The 18,346-nt window shown below is 40.6% G+C and overlaps 1 protein-coding gene across 1 annotated transcript in view; it reads right to left on the reverse strand.

The window, feature by feature from the left end:
• Window positions 1-18,346, reverse strand: part of LOC122667863 (serine/threonine-protein phosphatase BSL1-like) — a 71,451-nt gene that overhangs the window by 33,460 nt on the left and 19,645 nt on the right. The window contains exon 7 of the mRNA XM_043864310.1: window positions 11,011-11,080. Within this exon, the coding sequence (XP_043720245.1) occupies window positions 11,011-11,080 (70 nt within the window). The remainder of the gene's footprint in view (window positions 1-11,010; window positions 11,081-18,346) is intronic.

An 18,346-nucleotide genomic window follows, 5' to 3' on the forward strand; every position in this document is an offset into this window, starting at 1 on the left:
AAGAGAGGAAACAAAAGCACGAAAGGATGGGGAAAGGGAGTCATAAGAAACAACATGAGATATGAGATGCTGAGTGCAAGTCCTGATCCCTTTGCGAAGAGCAATAGGTAACTCAGGAGAAGGAACATTACCAGGTGGAGAGGCAGGTTCTGGATCCAGGTTCGGCAATTGGATGGGTACTGGAGCAATAGTTGATTGAACCTGCTTATGTTTCCTTGCATAGGTCTTCATGTTACTAGCATCACTCCTCCTCTGAAATTCACTAATAGTCCTCTGGATAGGAGTCTGGATAGGGGTAGATTGCTCCCCCTGAATAGAAATAGTCTCCCCCTGTATAGGAACCTCTCCCCCTGACTCAGGGGAAGTATTAGGGGCAGGCCGAACAGGTTCAGACTCATGGTAAACAAACTGAAGTGGAGGTGGAGAGTCAATAGTCAGCACATCTTCACTAATACTCTCCCCCTAAAGAGGTGGGGACATATAATATGGGACGCTTTCATGAAAAACAACATCCATGCTGACAAAAGTCCTGCGGGATGGAGGGTAATAGCATTTGTACCCCTTCTGAGTAGCAGAGTATCCCAAGAAAATGCAGCGGAGACTACGTGGGTCAAGTTTACCAGGGGACCTTGTATCCCTAGCATAACAAACGCAGCCAAACACCTTAGGTGGAACTATAAAGGAAGAAGAGCCATGTAATAGCTCAATAAGGGCTTTGGAAAGAAGAACACGACTGGGCAGCCTATTAATTAAATAGGCAGCAGTAAGGACAGCATCCCCCAAATAAAGAGAAGGGACAATGCGAGCAAACATAAGAGCTCTAGCCACCTCCAAGAGGTGGCGATTTTTCCTCTCAACTACACCATTTTGGGCTGGAGTGTCGACACAGCTGGTCTGATGGAGAATTCCATGGGCAGCAAGGTATTTTTGGAACTATCCTTCCATATACTCTTTCCCATTGTCACTCCTCAAAGTTTGGAGAGTGGCATTAAACTGGGTTTTAACCAACTGATGAAAGTGCTGAAAACATGAAAAAACTTCATTTTTTGTGTGCATAAGATATACCCAAGTGAACCTAGAATAGCAATCAATAAAAGTGACATACCACCGATGTCCAGACAAGGAAGCTTTCCTACTAGGACCCCACACATCAGTATGAACAACATGAAATAAGGAAGAAGATCTATTATTAGAAATAGGATAAGTGGAACGTGCCTATTTAGCCAAGACACAAGGCTCACAAAAAAAGTCTTCCTTATTACAATCTTTAACTAATGCTGGAAATAAATTGGATAAAGTACCTAATGGGGGATGGCCTAGCCTAGAGTGCCATTTATGTAATTCAGAAGAGAAAGATGCCGATGGTAAAGCTTGTATAGGTGTAGGATCGCCATCAAGCAGGTACAATCCGTCATGCATTTTACCCGATCCAATCGTCTTCCCCGAGTCCAGTTCCTGAAAAACACAGTGAGTGGGAAAAAAGGACACTTTACAATTCAGGGATTTAGTGATACTGCTAATGGAAAGAAGATTAGTTGTAAATTTGGGAATATGCAACACAGATGACAAGGTAAGAGAAGGAGAACAACCAATGGAACCTTTCCCTGATATGGAGGAGAGGGACCCATCAACAATTTTGACTTTATCCTTGCGAGAAGCAGGAGAATATGTATTAAAAAGGCTGGAAGAACCTGTCATGTGATCAGTAGCACCGGAGTCTATGATCCATGGAGTGGAAACTACTGATGCACAATGACCAGCAAAGGAAATACCTGTACGGGCAAAGAAAGAACCTGAATTGGCAGCAGATGTAGTAGAGGCAGCGGATGTGTTCAACATACGACGTAGAGCCTGGAGTTCTTCCTGGGAGAAACCGATGTCAGCAGTGGGAGTTGGAACTACACTTTCAGTGTGATTGACTTTGTTTTTAGACTTAGCACGACCACGTTTGGCCTCAAAATCAGCTGGCTTCCCATGTAATTTCCAACATTGAACCTTAGTGTGATATGGTTTGTGACAATGCTTACACTTCACAGGCTCTTTGGTGGTAGTAGCAGCAATACTGTCAGAAGAAGTGGAGCCAGCAGTCTGTAAGGCCGATCTCTCGACTTTGGGAGTAAGCATCATGGCAGCCCTTCGTGTCTCTTCACTGTGAACATAAGAAAAGGTCTCCTCTAAAGTGGGGAAAGGAACCCGACCAAGGACTTGCACCCGAATAGGGTCATAATCATCATTGAGTCCAGCTAGGAAATCATAGACCCGAAACTGATCAACATAAGATTAATAGGCAGTAATATCAGTAGTAGTAGTAGGTTGAAACCTAGCATAATGATCCAATTGCTGCCATAAACACTTGAGGGCAGCATAGTATTTAGTAACAGACATCTCCTTCTAAGTAGTGGTTTGGAGTGTTTTCCTGATTTCATAAACCTGAGCACCACTTCCTGATCGACCATAAGTTCCCTTGACAGCAATCCATATCTGAGTAGCAGTGTCAAGGAGGAGATATTGACTGGATAGATCAGTGGTCATAGAATTTAAAATAAATGACATCACCATAGCATCGTTCGCAGCCCATTTAGTACGGGCAGCACCTTCTTCAGCTGGTTGTTTGGTGGTGCCAGTAAGATGGCCAGTGAATCCCCTACCAGCCACAGTCAAGGATAGTGATCTGGCCCAGATTAAATAATTCGTACCATCAAGCTTGATGGTAGCAACATAGGGAAGGAAGTCATTCCTACTCTGACCATCCCCTCCAGAAGTAGCAGTAGTTGTTTCTGAATCACCCATAGTTCAGCCAGGAAAAAATCGATCCACAAATTTGAAAAAAATGTCTTCAAAAATTGAATCAAATCTGAAATATGGGTTTTGAAGTTGGCAGCAATTTCAGCCGTCAGAATAGGCTAAAAATTTGATCGAGTGCTCCTCTAGTAGTGGGGAAGAAGTCCTCCCAAAATTAGCTCCTTCGGATGAGCTAATAAGAAACCCTAAATTTATCAAAATTTAGGGCAAAAAAGAAAAATACAGAAATATCGCAGGTTTGGAATCTAAATTTTATCCATGGCTGCAGTCTTCTATAAAGGAATGGTGTGGACCAATAATGGCAGGAACTAGTCTCCAAAGAACCAGAAGTCAAACTGTAGTTTAAGAAGTAGCTTGATCTCTAAAGATGGAGGGAATCTGCCGGCAGAATTAGGTCACACCAGTGTCTTCAATCTTCAGTGAGGTGTCATTGAGGGCAGCAGCTATATCTTCATTGGATTCACCTCAAAGTTGCTGCCCTAAGTGAGATAGAGAGTCTGAGAGTGGTGGAGAAGAAGAGAGCTAGTAACCGAGGTTGTTAGAGAAGGAGAGAACCAGTAGCTTCGAGAGTTGGAGAAGAAAGAACCAGAAATTCGAGAGGGCTGCTTCTTCAGATCAGAAGTGGCTCTGATACCATGTAAACAGCAGTGAAATATAATGCTTGAGTGATATTAACCGATCCCCAAGGCCCTCTATTTATAGAGAATTGAAATACAATTAAACAAAATACAAATAGGAATGTTACCTCAGTCCTAATCCTATTAGGAATTCCTAATACAACTAGGAATGCCAGAATAAGACTCGGCTGAGGGAAAATCAATAAAACAAAATAAAAGAAGAGAATCTAATCTGACTAGTACTACTCCTAACATGACTAGGACTAATCCTAATCAGCTAGGACTAGTAAGACTAATCCTAATCAAACTACGACTGCTTACCCCAATCGGATAAGCAGCCTATTTCAATAAATATCTAGATCCAAGTAGTATAGCCCATCTCGTACCCTACCATATCTAATCGTTGCTCTCGTCGCCAGATCCTGAAAGACACAATGGGTAGAATAAAACTAAACACAACAGTTAAGATAACACTAAGACGATAAATGAAGAGCAAGTTGGCAAAGGTTAGGGACATGGAGAACAGAAGATAAAGATACAGAGGGAGAATAAGAAATGGAACCTTTACTACAGATAGCAGATAGGGAGCCATCAGCAACCCGAACCTTGTCCTTACTAGAGCAAGGAAGATAAGTACGAAATATATCCGAGGAGTTAGTAATATGGTAAGGCTACAGAATCAAGAAGCCATGATGGACTAGTAGGGGAGGATACGTCGAAGATACCTGATTGGGCGAGATGAGAAGTTGGTGTAGTGGAAGAAGCTACGGTAGGAGCTGTAGTGCCAAGTTGAGTCATCATATGATGGAGAGCAGCCATTTATTCTGAAGAGAAAGGAAAAGCCATAGAGAAGGAACCATCAGCAGTCTCAAAGAGATGAACCTGAGGGCGAGACAACCTTTGTTTACCACCATGCCCACCTTTAGGATAACCATGAAGCTTCCAACAAGTCTCTCTTTTGTGACAAAGACACCCACAATAGTCACATTTAACCAGCTCTTCAGCAGGAGCAGACGGTTTACTGGGAATGCTCAGATCCGTTTGAGCAGCAATAACAAGTGTTGATCTGGTGGATGCAATAGAAGGAATCTAACTGAGCAACGTCAGTCCTCATGTTGAACTAAATTGTAGGCCTTAAGTAAAGTAGAGAACTTATCACGACCAATAACTTGAACTCAAAAAGACACTGAACTTGACCGAGACCAGTCGAAATCTCGACTGTCTCGGTCGTCTCGCTGGTTTCAGCAGAGAACTTCCAAAATACTCCAAAAACTTGGTTTTGATCCCATTTTTTTATGGAAAAACCGCCAGATTGCACAGAGATACTTCAGCAAACATCAAACTTGTAAGATCTACAACAAATCCAAAGAACTTTGAAGAAGATTTGAACATTCCAAGGTAGCAGTGGGTCAGGTTTTGTAGACGACATATTCACAATTCCAACTGAGCCATACATGCCGATGGTAATTCAACAACCTGGTGGCAATAGCAGTGGATCAATCTTATCGCAACCGCCTCTTCCATACCCTAGGATAGGGTACCTTTCAGTTTGTTGATAACAACACTTTTATGTGTTATATGGAAGAGTACGTGCAATGCTTCAGCCTTCAGCAGTACTATAACATGGGAAGCCTATGTGTCACAGACAGAGGCTAACTTGCTTCGGTAGAGTCAACCGAGGTCTTGAGGTTTTGATCTAGCACAACACTCGTTTGCGTGATAGAGGTGAGATAAGATTGATGTATTTTACATTTTTACATTCATAATTCTTATTTAAGTTGTTTTACATTAATTTTATGCTTTGATTGTTTTCTACTACTAAATTATATGTAGAATAGGGCCTATTAGTACATCGTAGCCTACCAGCCTAGGGTCTGAAGTCAAACTCATATTTGGACTTCGACTTTTCAAAATCTGATAGTGCCATTATGTTTAAATGGCCCAAAATAAGTTGTATACCAAGTTTCATGACCAAACTAGGTCAAAAACCACTGAAACCATGGAACGAGTTAAAAAAAACAGTGTACCAACTCGGATTTCTAACTGACCGAGTTGGGGTCCGAAACCTCGAACCATGGTGATAACTCCTTCTAAGTGGTCTCACAAACTTAGCGACGAAGTTCATAGGTCTGAGCATAATTGTTTGTCTGTACATAGATCTGTTTGACTACATCCCATAAATCCTTGACAAAGTTTAACAAGACAAAACTAGGTCTGTTTGATTGCATCATTTGCCAACCAGTTATTTACTGTAGGAATCTCAGCTGGTTTGAGAATGGCACCATTCAAATATCCCTAAAGATTATTACCTATGATTGTAAGAAGGCATGCCCATGGCCAGGTAAGATAATTGGTCCCATTCAATTTTGTAGGTCCAATCTGAAGAGTAGAATTATGCCCATGGGTTCCAAGACAACCCACTACACCACCCTCAACTCCTCCTATGGAAGTAGCAATGCTTTCCGCCATAGAATGAGGTAATAACGAAGGAAAAAAATAAGTAGGATCACTCACTTGTAGTACATAGACTAATGTGCAACAATATAACCAAGAAAATATACCACAAGGGGGAGTACAAAGAGCTGGCAACAAACAACACAACAATAGAGACACGATAGGAGGTAGCGGCGGGGCTAAGAAGCCCTGGCGAAGCGGCGGTAAGGGCTGGAAAGCCCTGGCGAGAGGTGGCAAGGGCGTAGAAGCCCCAGGTGATGCGATGACAGGGGCTTAGAAGCCCAAATGATGCGATGGCAGGGGCTTAAAAGCCTAGACGATGACGGCAAAGCATAGGGTCAACTAAGAGAGAACTAAGGTCCAACAGAGGCTTTGTTGAGGCCTAGGGGCAATCGTGAGAAGGCCAGGGAGGCCGGTGGGGTCAAGTGGACCCTGGTGGTGATTAGTTGGAGAGCTTTGTGGCTAGCGGTAATGGGCGGGAGCCTTGTCGGTGAGTGGTGAAAGGGGCAGGAGCCCTGGAGGCGGTGATCCCAAAGGGCCTATTGTCCATGGTGACGTTAGTGCTCAGTAGTGAGTAGAGGCGACATGACCTATGTAACCATGCTCAGCCTTGGCAGCATAGAACAAGAACTTGCAGAGATCTCGGTCATATCTCGTTATTTTCAAAAGGCGAGACGAGATGGAAGGAGAAATGGAAAACTACAATGTTTCGATCAAGATCGAGATCTCGGTTCGACTGAGACTAAACCAAACCCCCTTTAATTTATGTTTTAACTCAATCTCAACTGGTCTCGGTGCTCTCGGTTGTCTCAACAGTGAAGCTCCAAGAAACTTGAAAAAATTGGTTTGGGCAGCCGCAATTACACTCTGCACATGAGTTCGACAGTCAGAGCATTGGGTCAGGTTTTGTGGACGGCATATTCATAGTCCCAACCCAGCCATACATACCGGTGGTAGTTCAACAGCTTGGTGGCAGTAGCAGTGGATCGATCTCATCGCAAGTTCGCAACTGCCTCTTCCATAACCTAGGATAGGGTTCCTTCGAATAGTTAATGACAACACTTTTATGTATTCCACTTTTTTCTGGACTGAAAAATGGATCCCTTCTCTATCAGGTAATCTCTCTTCCTTTTCCATCTCTCCTGTTACTTCTGCTACAAGCATGGAAAAAATTGACAGGTTCAGAGTGGGTTCTAACTAGAATTCTGATTTACTTAATTCTATGTTACCTGCACCTATCCATTCTCGAATTCAATTAATGAATTTGTCAAATTTTGAGGATAGATGGTGGTGTACTAGGGACAAAAATGGTACCCACAGTACTAAACTGGCTGCTAAAGAAATCACTCCTAATTGTGGTCTTACTAATTTGTTTATTAAATCTTGGTGGAATTTCTTTTGGAAACTCAAAATTCATCCAAAATTTAAACTCTTTCTCTGGCATTTGCTAAATGCAGGACTTCCAATCAGGGCTACTCTCTCAAAATGGCTTCAGATCGACTCTTCCTGTGCTCTATGTGGAAATTGTATCGAATCCTCCTGGCATTTGTTCTTATCTTGTGATTGGGTTAAACACATATGGGTGGCCGGACCTCTGGGCCTGAGAACCGAATTCTTGGCTTATGAAAGCTTGATAGATTTCTGCCTAGCACTTTACTTTAATCATCATCTAGATAAACAAATGTTAACCTGGTTTTTCAGTGTCTTTATTATTACTTGCTTCTTTATTGGGGCAACTAGAAACAAAGTTGTCAATGGGTCAGGAAAGCCTGATCCAATTTGGATTATGAAACATATATGCAAATGGTTGGTGGATTTAAAATTACCCCCCCCCCCTCAATTTCATCCCAGGATGTAATTGTTAGTAATGTGGAGAATTTCTTAGTACCTACTTCTTTTTCCTTACCTGTGCTCAATTTTGTTGTTTTAATCTGTGCAGGATACATCATACCTAGACTAAGCTAGGCAGGATGGTCCTATATCTTTTTGAAAGATGGCAAATTCACCTTTCTTGCTGCAGGTTATATAAGTACTACTACTGATATGGGACCTAAAATTTTTGGTATTCGATCAGGCTTAGACCATGCTGCTAGCATGGGGTTGAAGGTTAAAAAAGTATGGTGCTCCAATCCACACATCACTGATATTCTTCCATCTCCAACTAAATCTTCTTGGCCCTGGTATTGTATTAAGGATTTAGTGTATATCTCTGATAGTGTTTGATAAGCAAGGAGACCCTTTTTTTATAGCTATAGCCATGAACCTTGCTAAGTATGCTCAATCCAAGAATACTGTATATCTACCTTTGCTTTAGTAATATATCTTTTGTTTTTCCATAAAAAAAAAACACTTTTATGTATTATGTGGACAAGTACGTGCAATGCTTCAGCAGGACTATGACATGGGAAGCCTATGTGTCACATACAGAGGCTAACTTGCTTTGAAACTATGGCTTGGAATTATAGAAGTATATGTTAAGATTGATGTATTTTACATTTTTACATTTTAATGCTTATTTAAGTAAATAAGTTGTTTTACATTAATTGTATGCTTTGATTGCTTTCTATTACTAACTTATGTGTAGAATAGGGCCTATTAGTAGTTTAGTACGTCATAGCCTACCAACCTAGGGTCCAAAGTCAAACTCCTACTTGGACTTTGATTTTGGAAAATTTGATAGTGCCATCGTGTTTAAATGGCCCAAAATAGGTTGTATACTAAGTTTCATGACCAAAGTAGGTCAAAAACCCACCGAAACCATCAAACGAATTCAAAAACAAAAAGTGCACCAGCTCGGTTTTTTGGCTGGGCAAAACCAATACTGAAACCAAGTTCTCGAACCATGCTTGGGAGGCCAATCCTCGACTGTGTAGGGTTGAACTCTGCAAAAAAAAAAACTTAGAAAAAATACCCGAAGTATTGAGCTCTTATACCCAGTTGAGAAGAGAGGAAGAGAGAAGGTTGATAGAATAGTTTGACGTGTCTAGAATGACAGAGGCCATTGCTTATTTATAGATATGCAACCAATTACAAATATGGAATGATAGGTAAGATTGAGTCATCGCTCTTATCCTAACATATAATGAACCTGGACATTCAATGAATCTGGACATCTAGTCAATCCTTAACAGGTTTCTTACATGTACTAATACCAAAAATTTTGTAGGTATCTGTTAAAAAAATATTTATCCACCCGTGTCCTCCTTTGGATAGTCTACCGTGTTAGAGCTCATGTATGATATACATATTGTTTTCTCCCTTGCCTACAAGGTCGGCCTTTTAGAGGAAGGGGTTCCAACATGGTATCAAAGCAGGCAGGGGTCACAGTATCGAGTCCCTCTGAGAGAGGGCAGGTGTTAAGAACATATTTATCCACCCATGCCCCCCTTTGAATGGTCCGTCGTGTTAGAGCTCCTATATGATATACAGATTGTTTCCTCCCTTGCCTACAAGGTCGGCCTTTTAGAGGAAGGGGTTCCAACAACATCAGTACAATACGTATTAGTTAGTATCAGATGAGGTTCAAGATCTCGCGTTTCGACCTGGTTTCGACCAGCCAGAAACCGAGATATGGTCGAAACTAGTGATTTTTTCCTAGCCAACTCGAGTTGGTGGTTTCGAGGCCCATAAATACTTTTTATTTATCTGATATTTTGTATGCAGCCTATTTTTGACATTCTAAACACAATACAAGAACTATTTTCACCACAAAAAAAAAAAAAAAAAAAAAAACCCTTCAAAATGGTACTTGAGGTTTTTTACCCAAGTTTACTAATGTACGCACAGTGTGCTAAAAGTCATAGTTGTCAAGCCAAGCACTTATTTATGCCAAATATCATTTAAGTAAATGTTTTTGTATTTCATTTACTTAAGATATTATTCATAAATAAGCAAATACCCCCTATTAGAATCCAATAAAAATAGTTAAAAAATCAAATACCAAAAGGATAAAAAAGTCAACCCCCTTGATGGCTTTCCAACAAGTCCAAGATTGCTTAAATCTGATTTATATTGAAGGAGTTATGTACCGGTCAAACTTAATTTGGTGTGTATAAATGCTGTCAAAATCGCTTTGAATGAAAAAAAAAATTTGGACATCAAAACAAATGAATATTTTACCGCACTTTTGGTTTTTAGCAAATGTTTTACCACATTAAGATTTATGGAATTTTTAGATTTGAGAAAAACCCCAGCATTAGAAAGTTGAAAATGGTACCTACCACCGAAAATCCAGTAACTATTTTTAATGGATTCAAATAAGGGTATTTGCTTATTTATGAATAATATATTAAGTAAATATCATTTATTTAAATGATATTAGGCATAAATAAGTGGTTGTCCTAGTTTCTGACCTGGTTACTGGGATACATAAGTATCTGTACTGGTTTCGAGCCAGGTTTCCCCAAGTTTCGATGGGCATAAGTGTCAAAACTTGCGAAATTTCGGTCGAAACCATGCATTTTTTAAAGTACATGGCCAACTTGTCTCAGAAACCTACGAAACTGAGATATCTCGGTGGTTTCGACAGGTTTCGACCGAGTTCTCTTTCCATGGTATCGGAAGATACGAAAGGATACTTAAAAACCTTGATACTGAAGGTTTCGACCGAGTTCTCTATCCAAGAAGCTCCATCGATATTTGGTTCCTGTTGTGTTGTTTTTCTATTCTGATATTAAGTACCCAACAATAAAAGAATAAAGCACGCCCATAGAAGGAGACTCACTAAGACGATAACTCTATTGAATTTCACCAAACAACTCAAGCAGAACTTCAAAATAATGGACCCAATGTAGCTAAAACATTGTCATTTACTAAGTGTTCTGCAACACATTGAGTTGCACATTGGAAAAACAAGGCCACATATAGAAAAATCAATTATGACAAAAATTCAATTATAGTAAACAAAACTAGCTGAAAAAGAAAGAAATCATGACCAAATGGTCTAATGGGAAACAATAAATCCAATACACACAGAATAAAGTTGAGAAAATAAATTGCAAATAAAAGCTCATCTAAGCAGCAAAACATGCAACTAGATCAAAATAGAGTAATACCTCTTCAATCTTTATGCTGTATGCATGAAATATATTACCAACAATTGAGACTATTTCCAATTCCAAACAACATAAGATCATACCGTGCCTGTAGAGTCTCTTCCACCACAGAGCAAGAACATGCCATCTGAGCGGGCACTAGCTGTTGCATACCTGCAGAACAGTCAGAATTTTACTTAAAAAATGGAACAATCAGGTAGGCAGCCAAAAATCTTCAACATACATGCAGAATAGTTGATGAAGCCCTTAAAAGTAGCTCAAGTGTAATTTTACCGAAAAGTAAATACGGAAAATGCATCAAATCTCTGTTTCATCCGATAGCAATGAGATTGAAGTGATGCAGTTGCATTAGACCTTGATCCCGTATGGAGGCCTAGAAGTAAGCTTGGGAGGCCCTCAAGGTGTTGGCGACGGTCTAATAGGCTAAAAATAAGCATTGGGTAGTTATGATATAATTTGGGCCATTTATTATCTTGGGTTTCATTGTAATAGGCCTAATTTATAAGCCCATAAAGGGAGTTAAAGTTAGGATACGAGATTAATAGTTGAGTGTTTGAATTAGATTAGGTTTTAGTCTACTTACTTCAAGTCAATATAAAACAGTGATTAGGAATCCTTTTATGAGTCAGTATAGGAAACAGCCTCTCCTGTGAAGCAGCGGGATAAGGCTGCGTACATTTGCCCCTCCCAGACCCTGCAGTAGTGAGAGCCTCGTGCACAGGGTTGCTGTTTTTTTTATATAAAATTTTACAAGGTTATATATATGTATACACCATCACCACCACACCAATCAATTGGACATGTTTTGAATACAGAAATTTGAGTTGTTTCAAGAGTTTTGAGGCTGTTGAGCACTTGAGCTGTGCACGCAGGATTGGAGTTCCAGATCTGATCCCCCTTCTCCTTCTTCTAGATCTGTTATCTCTGAGATCCGGAGTAATCTTTCCTCTCTCTTCTTCTCTGTTCATATTCTCTCTTATTTCTTCTAATTCTCTCCTCTCTTCATATCAACTTCTAGTTCTAATTCCAGATTTCAAACCTGATATTTCCAATACAACAACAACAACAACTCATAATTTTCCCAACTAAATGGGGTCGGCTACACGGATCCTTTCAAAACAAAGTGGGGTAAATAAAGATCCACACAAAGGGAAAGGAAAGTAAGAGGAATGAAAATTAAAATTGAAGAAATGAGATAAGAAAAGTGAGAAATGAAAAATGAAAGATGAAAGTAAGAGGAAAGAGTATAGCCTAGAAAAATAAGAAAATCTCAGCTACATGGTGTCGACAACATGGATCCTTGCCCTCCAATAAGCTCTATCTGAGGTCATACTTGGCACAAGACCCAGAGTATGCATGTCATTCTTCACAACCTCACCTATAGTCATGTTAGGCCTACCCCTAGCTCTTTTAGCTCCTTCAATCGGAATCAGATCACTCCTCCTTACTAGGGTGTCCCCACGCCTCCATTGCACATGGCCAAACCTAATATTTCCAATCCAAGTCTAAAATTTTACTGCAAATAAACTTCTTCAAATTTGGGATTTCTGAATCTGTTTACTTTTTATAATTTCTGGTTCTGATTTCCTGACTGAATAGCTGTTTAACTCCTTTATCTAATTATTATTAAAAAGAGTGTACCCAGTGCATGAGGCTCCCTGATGTAGATCGAAGCATGAAGAAGACAGACAGATTTTAAGAAAAAAAAAAGTTACTGTTCACTGTTGGTGTGAAGATTAGGTGCTGGATGCTGGTGATATATTCTATTAGAAGCGGCTATTAATTTAGTTTCTAGATTGGCATAAACCTAGTTTCTATTTTGTTAGCTATTTGTTTCTAAATTAGAGTTTCTATTTTGGTTGCTTAGCTTTTATTTAGAACTTTCTATTTTAGTTAGTTTCCATTTTAGTTTTTTTTTTTTTTTTGGTGAATAAAAGAATTCATTACCAAGGAAAGAAAGAAAACAAGGGGCCCCCAAAGGGGGAATACAACAGCCGATCGCTAAAGGGAACTTCAGCTAGAGGCAGCTGAAGAAGAGAAAGAAACATTTGGGACACCCCAGGAGACAACAATGAGCCTGTTCCTTGGGGTGTCATTACAAAAAGAGGGGCTGACAATAATTTGGAAGAGATTTCAAAGGAAATGGAATCCCAAATCTGTTGATATGAACGAGAATTGGAGGTCAATTTCCTAATATTTTGCTCCATCCAAATGTGGTTTAGCGTAGCACAGAAAGCCATCTTCCCAACAGTGTCACAAATAGAGGTCCCTCCGAAAGTCATTGATGAGCACATTTATGTGTGAAATCTTAGGGCCATAAAGCGTGCATTTTTATACTTGGAACGGAGCTACTCGAGGTTTTTGTTTGTGTTTTCAGGTTTTAGGTGAATTCTTGTGAAAATGGAGCAAATGTTGCTACGGAGCTGTTTTTAAGCTGTTTAGTGGTGTTTGGCAGTAGCCGGAAGTGCCTAGGAATCGAGAAAATCAAGTTTGGATTGAGCACTGAAAGAATCACGCCAATTAGTCAAATTTGAACGTGAGTACAATGGGTACCTTAGCATAATTTTGAGGTGTTAATAGTATGGATGCGTAGCCCATCGAGTCAGCTTCGCAACAGTTCAAACGACACTTGATTCTGAGTTGAAACGAAGAAGTTACGGTCGTTTCCGTAACGACGCGCGAAAATGACATGCCATTGTTTTCAATTTTTATGACAAGGGTTTGTTTGTAATTATTAAAAATTGACCGGGGACAAAGTAAAGCGGAAGTTTGGATTTGAGGGGCCGTATTGCAATTATCAGAAGTTATCTTTTCTATTAGCCGAAAGTTGGAAGGCTCTGGAGCAGTCCAACTTCAACTTGAGATATCTTGGGCTCCCGAATTCCAAATTGGACGAAATTTGGGTCTATTTTGGGTGATTTTTCGCAAGGAATGCAACAGTGAGGCCTATATAAGCATCCCCTGCTCCATGTTTTTTGAAGGACAGAATAGGAATTTAATTAATTCTTGAGGGGAATCTTAGTCATCACTCTTATTCGCTCTCTCCTCCAACTTTCCAAGGGCACTTTTGGAATTGTACTATGGATAGATTTCTTTTGGAAAATATTCTCCCATCTATGGAAGGTTGAAAAGTCAAAGATGCCTTGATCTCATTGCTTAGAGAAGACTCCTACAAAGAAAAGGAAGCACAAGTATGAATTAAAAAGTCACTTTTTGTAAAATAGAAGATTTATGTAGCTAAGATTCTTATCTCTCCCTCTTTCAATTTTTCTCTTTTTTTTTCTTGGGATTCAAGCTTTTTGTAAAGGAAGGAGAAGAGAATATTTCTCCTACCTCTTCTCCCTTCTCCTCTCCTTCCCTATAAATACCCCATGGTTCTCTCTTATAAACTTGTTCAATTATTAGTGAAATTTTCTCTTCTTCTCCTTCTAATTTTTTGGCTTTCTAAGTTTCTAGTTTGATTTATGAGCTTAGTTTAATGGTTGTAATAGGTTTAATTCATGCTTTAATTTATTTATGTCTTCAATTTGATTTTAATATTTTAATTCTAGTTTAGTTTTAAAGCTTTCTAGTCTAGGCTTCTAATTCTAGTGAGAAGAATTAGAGACTTGGAAGAGGAAGCCATGCAAGGATTGTTCAAGTGTTCAAGCTTCTTCAACTATATTCATGCAAGGCTTAATTAATTCATGCACTTTCAACTTTGGTAGAAGGGAGTATCAAGTTCTTATTTTTATTTTTATGTTCTTCTTCTTCTTAACCTCTTAATTCTTCTAGTTTCTAATTTCTTCTTCGTATTCTCTACCTCTTTCTTCTTCTATTAATTTTATTTTATTAGTATTCTCATCTCCATTAATCCCTCCATTCTATTAGGAATTTTCATTCTCCATTATTTTTATTTTCATTCTCATTCTCTATCTCTCTAATTCAATCATGCTTTTAGGATTTTATTTTTTTAGTTACTATTATCATTATGCATTATGGTAGGATTTTAATTTAATTATTGTTGTTTTAATTTCAGATTTGGTAGCGCCATTTCAAGTGTGGTAGAAGCAAGCAAGCAATTTCAGTCCGGTTCAAGCACCTTCGGGTTTCACCTCTCTAATCTCTTAATCTCATTCTTCTTTTGTTTTTTTTTTATGTGGTTGTGGTGTGTGGCTGCGATTTATTCCTTCCAATCCGAGTCAGTATTGATAGGTTAGATGGATGTGTGTTAGGACGCCAATTCAATTCGTTAGATACGCTAGATGCTTGTGAGTTAGGATAGGTTAATTTAATTATCATTAGTTTAATTTCACACTTTAATTAATTTGGTTCACTTTGCATTGCTTTAAAGTGAGTAAGATAGAGTGGCGTACATCTCCTTGAGTTCGACCAGTAGCTACGATTGATCCGTACGCTTGCGGTTATTTATTTCTTGCATAAACAGTCATATCAATCCATATCCATTCTCTAGAGAAAGGAAGGATACTTCTTTGGGCGGGCCAGCACTTAGACAGAATACCTTTCCAGATGGCTCTGGAGGTAGGGCACTCAAAGAAAAGATTATCTGAGTCTTCAATGTTGTTCCAACAAAGACAACAAGCATTGGAAACTTGGATGTGATGCCTACGAAGGAAAGCTAGAGTAGGAAGACAGTTGTTGAAGACTCTCCAAGCAGTGAAGGAATGGCGCGGAATGTGATGCTTGAACCATAGAAGCTTCCCCCAACCAGTCAAAGAGCCTTTGGATCGGATAAGATTCCAAGCTGCCTTGGACGAGAACCTCAGCGAACCATCATCTGTCCAGGAGACACAATCACCCCTAGAAGGCAGTCTTCTTTGGATGGACTGAAGGTCGTCCCAAAGAAGAAAGAGAGACTAGGAAGAGGAAGGGGGAGGAGCCCACTCATTGTGATGAAGGATGTCCGCAACAAGAGCCATCCTGTGAAGACCTGAAGCATAGATCGTCCTTGGCGTGACTAGGTGCAAAAGAATCCCTTTAGGGTGCCAGTGATCCAACCAAAGGGAGGTGGAGAGGCCATCTCCAATGCTGGAGTGGATGGAGGGGAGAACTAAATGGTGGGACTCTAGGATCTTGCGCCAAACCCAGGAAGCATTAGAAGAGACAGAAGCAGTCCAGATGCAGTCTTGCCGAAGAAGCCCCGAATAAATCCAATCAACCCAAATGCTCTTCTGTTTTGAAGCTATCCTCCAGATCAGCTTGATAATACCAGCCTCGTTGACTTCTTTGATTCTTCTTATGCCTAGCCCTCCCTCCATTTTTGGGAGGCAAACAAAAGCCCAAAAAGTAGGGTGGAGGAACCTGGAGGTCTCAGCTCCCTTCCAAAGAAAAGAAGCAAGTAAAGATTCTAAGGACTTGTTGGTTGCTTGCGGGAGACCAAAGATTCCAGACCAATAGATATAAGAGGCTTCCAAGACAGATCTGATAAGGACCAGCCTACCTGCATAAGAAAGTAGCTTGCCTTTCCACAACTGCAATCTTTTTCTCATGAGGTCCAACATGGGGGTGCAATGGTGAGCAGTGAGCCTAGCCGGGATCAAAGGAAGGCCCAAGTACTTCACAGGAAAGTGCCCCTCTTGGAAGCCTGATTTGACAAGGAAGTCCCCTTTGTGAAGCTCAGAAAGACCCGCAAAGAAGATAAGGGACTCGGAGGGGTTGATGCGTAGACTCGAGAGCTCATGGAAATGCTGCAGGCATAGCATAATGCAATCTAGGGAAGCAATGGAAGCCTTTGAGAAAATCATCTTGTCATCAGCAAAAGCAAGGTGGGTAAGCTTTAAAGCTTTGCACTTCGGAATAGGAGGGATGAGCTGCTGATCAATACAGGTCTGAATTTGCCTAGAGAGAACTTCCAAGGCCAAAGTGAACAAGTAAGGAGAAAGGGGGCACCCTTGCCGAATTCCCACAGAAGCTCCAAAATAACCCGCAGGACTGCCATTGATAAGGACCGAGAACTTTGGGGAGGAGATGCAACAGCTGATCCAGTGAACAAAAGGCAAAGGGAACCCCATCTTGAGCATGACTTGAGAGATATAATCCCACCTTAAGGAATCAAAGGCCTTGTGAATGTCAATCTTCAGGAGAATAGCTGGGCCATGATTTTTCCTGTCAAATCCTCTAACTATATCATTGCAGAGCAGGATGTTGTCAGAGATGTTTCTTCCTGGAATGAAAGCAGATTGGTTGTCACTGACCAGCAGATCCACAATAGTCTTTAGTGTTCTAGCTAAGATCTTAGCGTAAACTTGTAGAGGATATTGCATAAGGCTATGGGCCTGAAGTCATTCATAGCTGAAGCACCATCCTTGTTAGGGATGAGGCAAAGGAAAGTATGGTTGACTCCATTGATCTGGCTGGGGTTGTAGAAGAAGCTTTCAATGGCTGCAATGAGATCCACTTTGATGATGTCCCAGGTAGAAAGAAAGAACCCCATGCTAAAACCATCCGGCCCAGGAGCACCCGACACTTTAAGGGAGTGGATAGCTGCCAAATCTCACCTTCTTTGGGGATGGAGCTTAGGACATCAATGTGACTAGGAGGAAGGAAGTTGTTGAGCAAGTGGCTAGGCAGGGGAGTATCTCCCATCGAGGGGGCATTGAAGATGCCCTTGAAGTGCTGGACAGCCAGGTCCTTTATGTCCTTCACAGTTGTAGCAAGAGAACCATCATTGGAAGTGAGCTGAGTGATGGAGTTTGCATTGACATTGGCCTTGACAGAACGATGGAAGAAAGCAGTATTTGAATCCCCCAAATCAAGCCATTTGATCCTGGACTTTTGCTTGAGGAAGCTCTCTTCCCGGGAAAACAAAGAAGTGAGCTCAGCTGAAATGGTCTTCTCGGCTTCAGCAAGAGAAACATTGTGCATATCTGCCTGCAGCTGAACCTGAACAGTGGCCAACCTCTCTTTGCAATCAGTAACTTGGAGAGAGATGTCACCAAAGGTGTTTCTATTCCAAAGCTTGAGAGCTTCCTTGACATTGCGAGCTTTCTGGAGAACGCTATAAGGGGAGAGGAGAAAGCAAGCACAGGTTTAGACCAAGCATTCAAAACCGTGGGAAGGAATGAGGAGTGAGAAGACCACATGTCAAAATATTTGAAGGGCTTTGGACCAAAGGAGATGTAAGGCTGGATGGGAAGGGATATAGGGGAGTGGTCAGATATGTCAGGGTTATCAAAAGAAGCCTGGGACGAAGGGAAGGTGGTGAGCCAAGCTTCATTGACTAAAACTCGATCTAGCTTGCAACTGATACGATGGCACCCAGAACTTTTATTGCTCCAAGTGAGAGGAAAGCCTGTCCACCGGAGGTCATTGACCCCAATGTCATCAATACAAGAATTAAAACTGTCCATAGCCTCCAAGTCAAGATGATTTCCACCTTGTTTTTCATAACTGAAATGGATGACATTGAAGTCACCCCCC

Source organism: Telopea speciosissima, chromosome 7, assembly GCF_018873765.1.
Source record: "Telopea speciosissima isolate NSW1024214 ecotype Mountain lineage chromosome 7, Tspe_v1, whole genome shotgun sequence".
Classification (NCBI taxonomy): domain Eukaryota; kingdom Viridiplantae; phylum Streptophyta; class Magnoliopsida; order Proteales; family Proteaceae; genus Telopea; species Telopea speciosissima.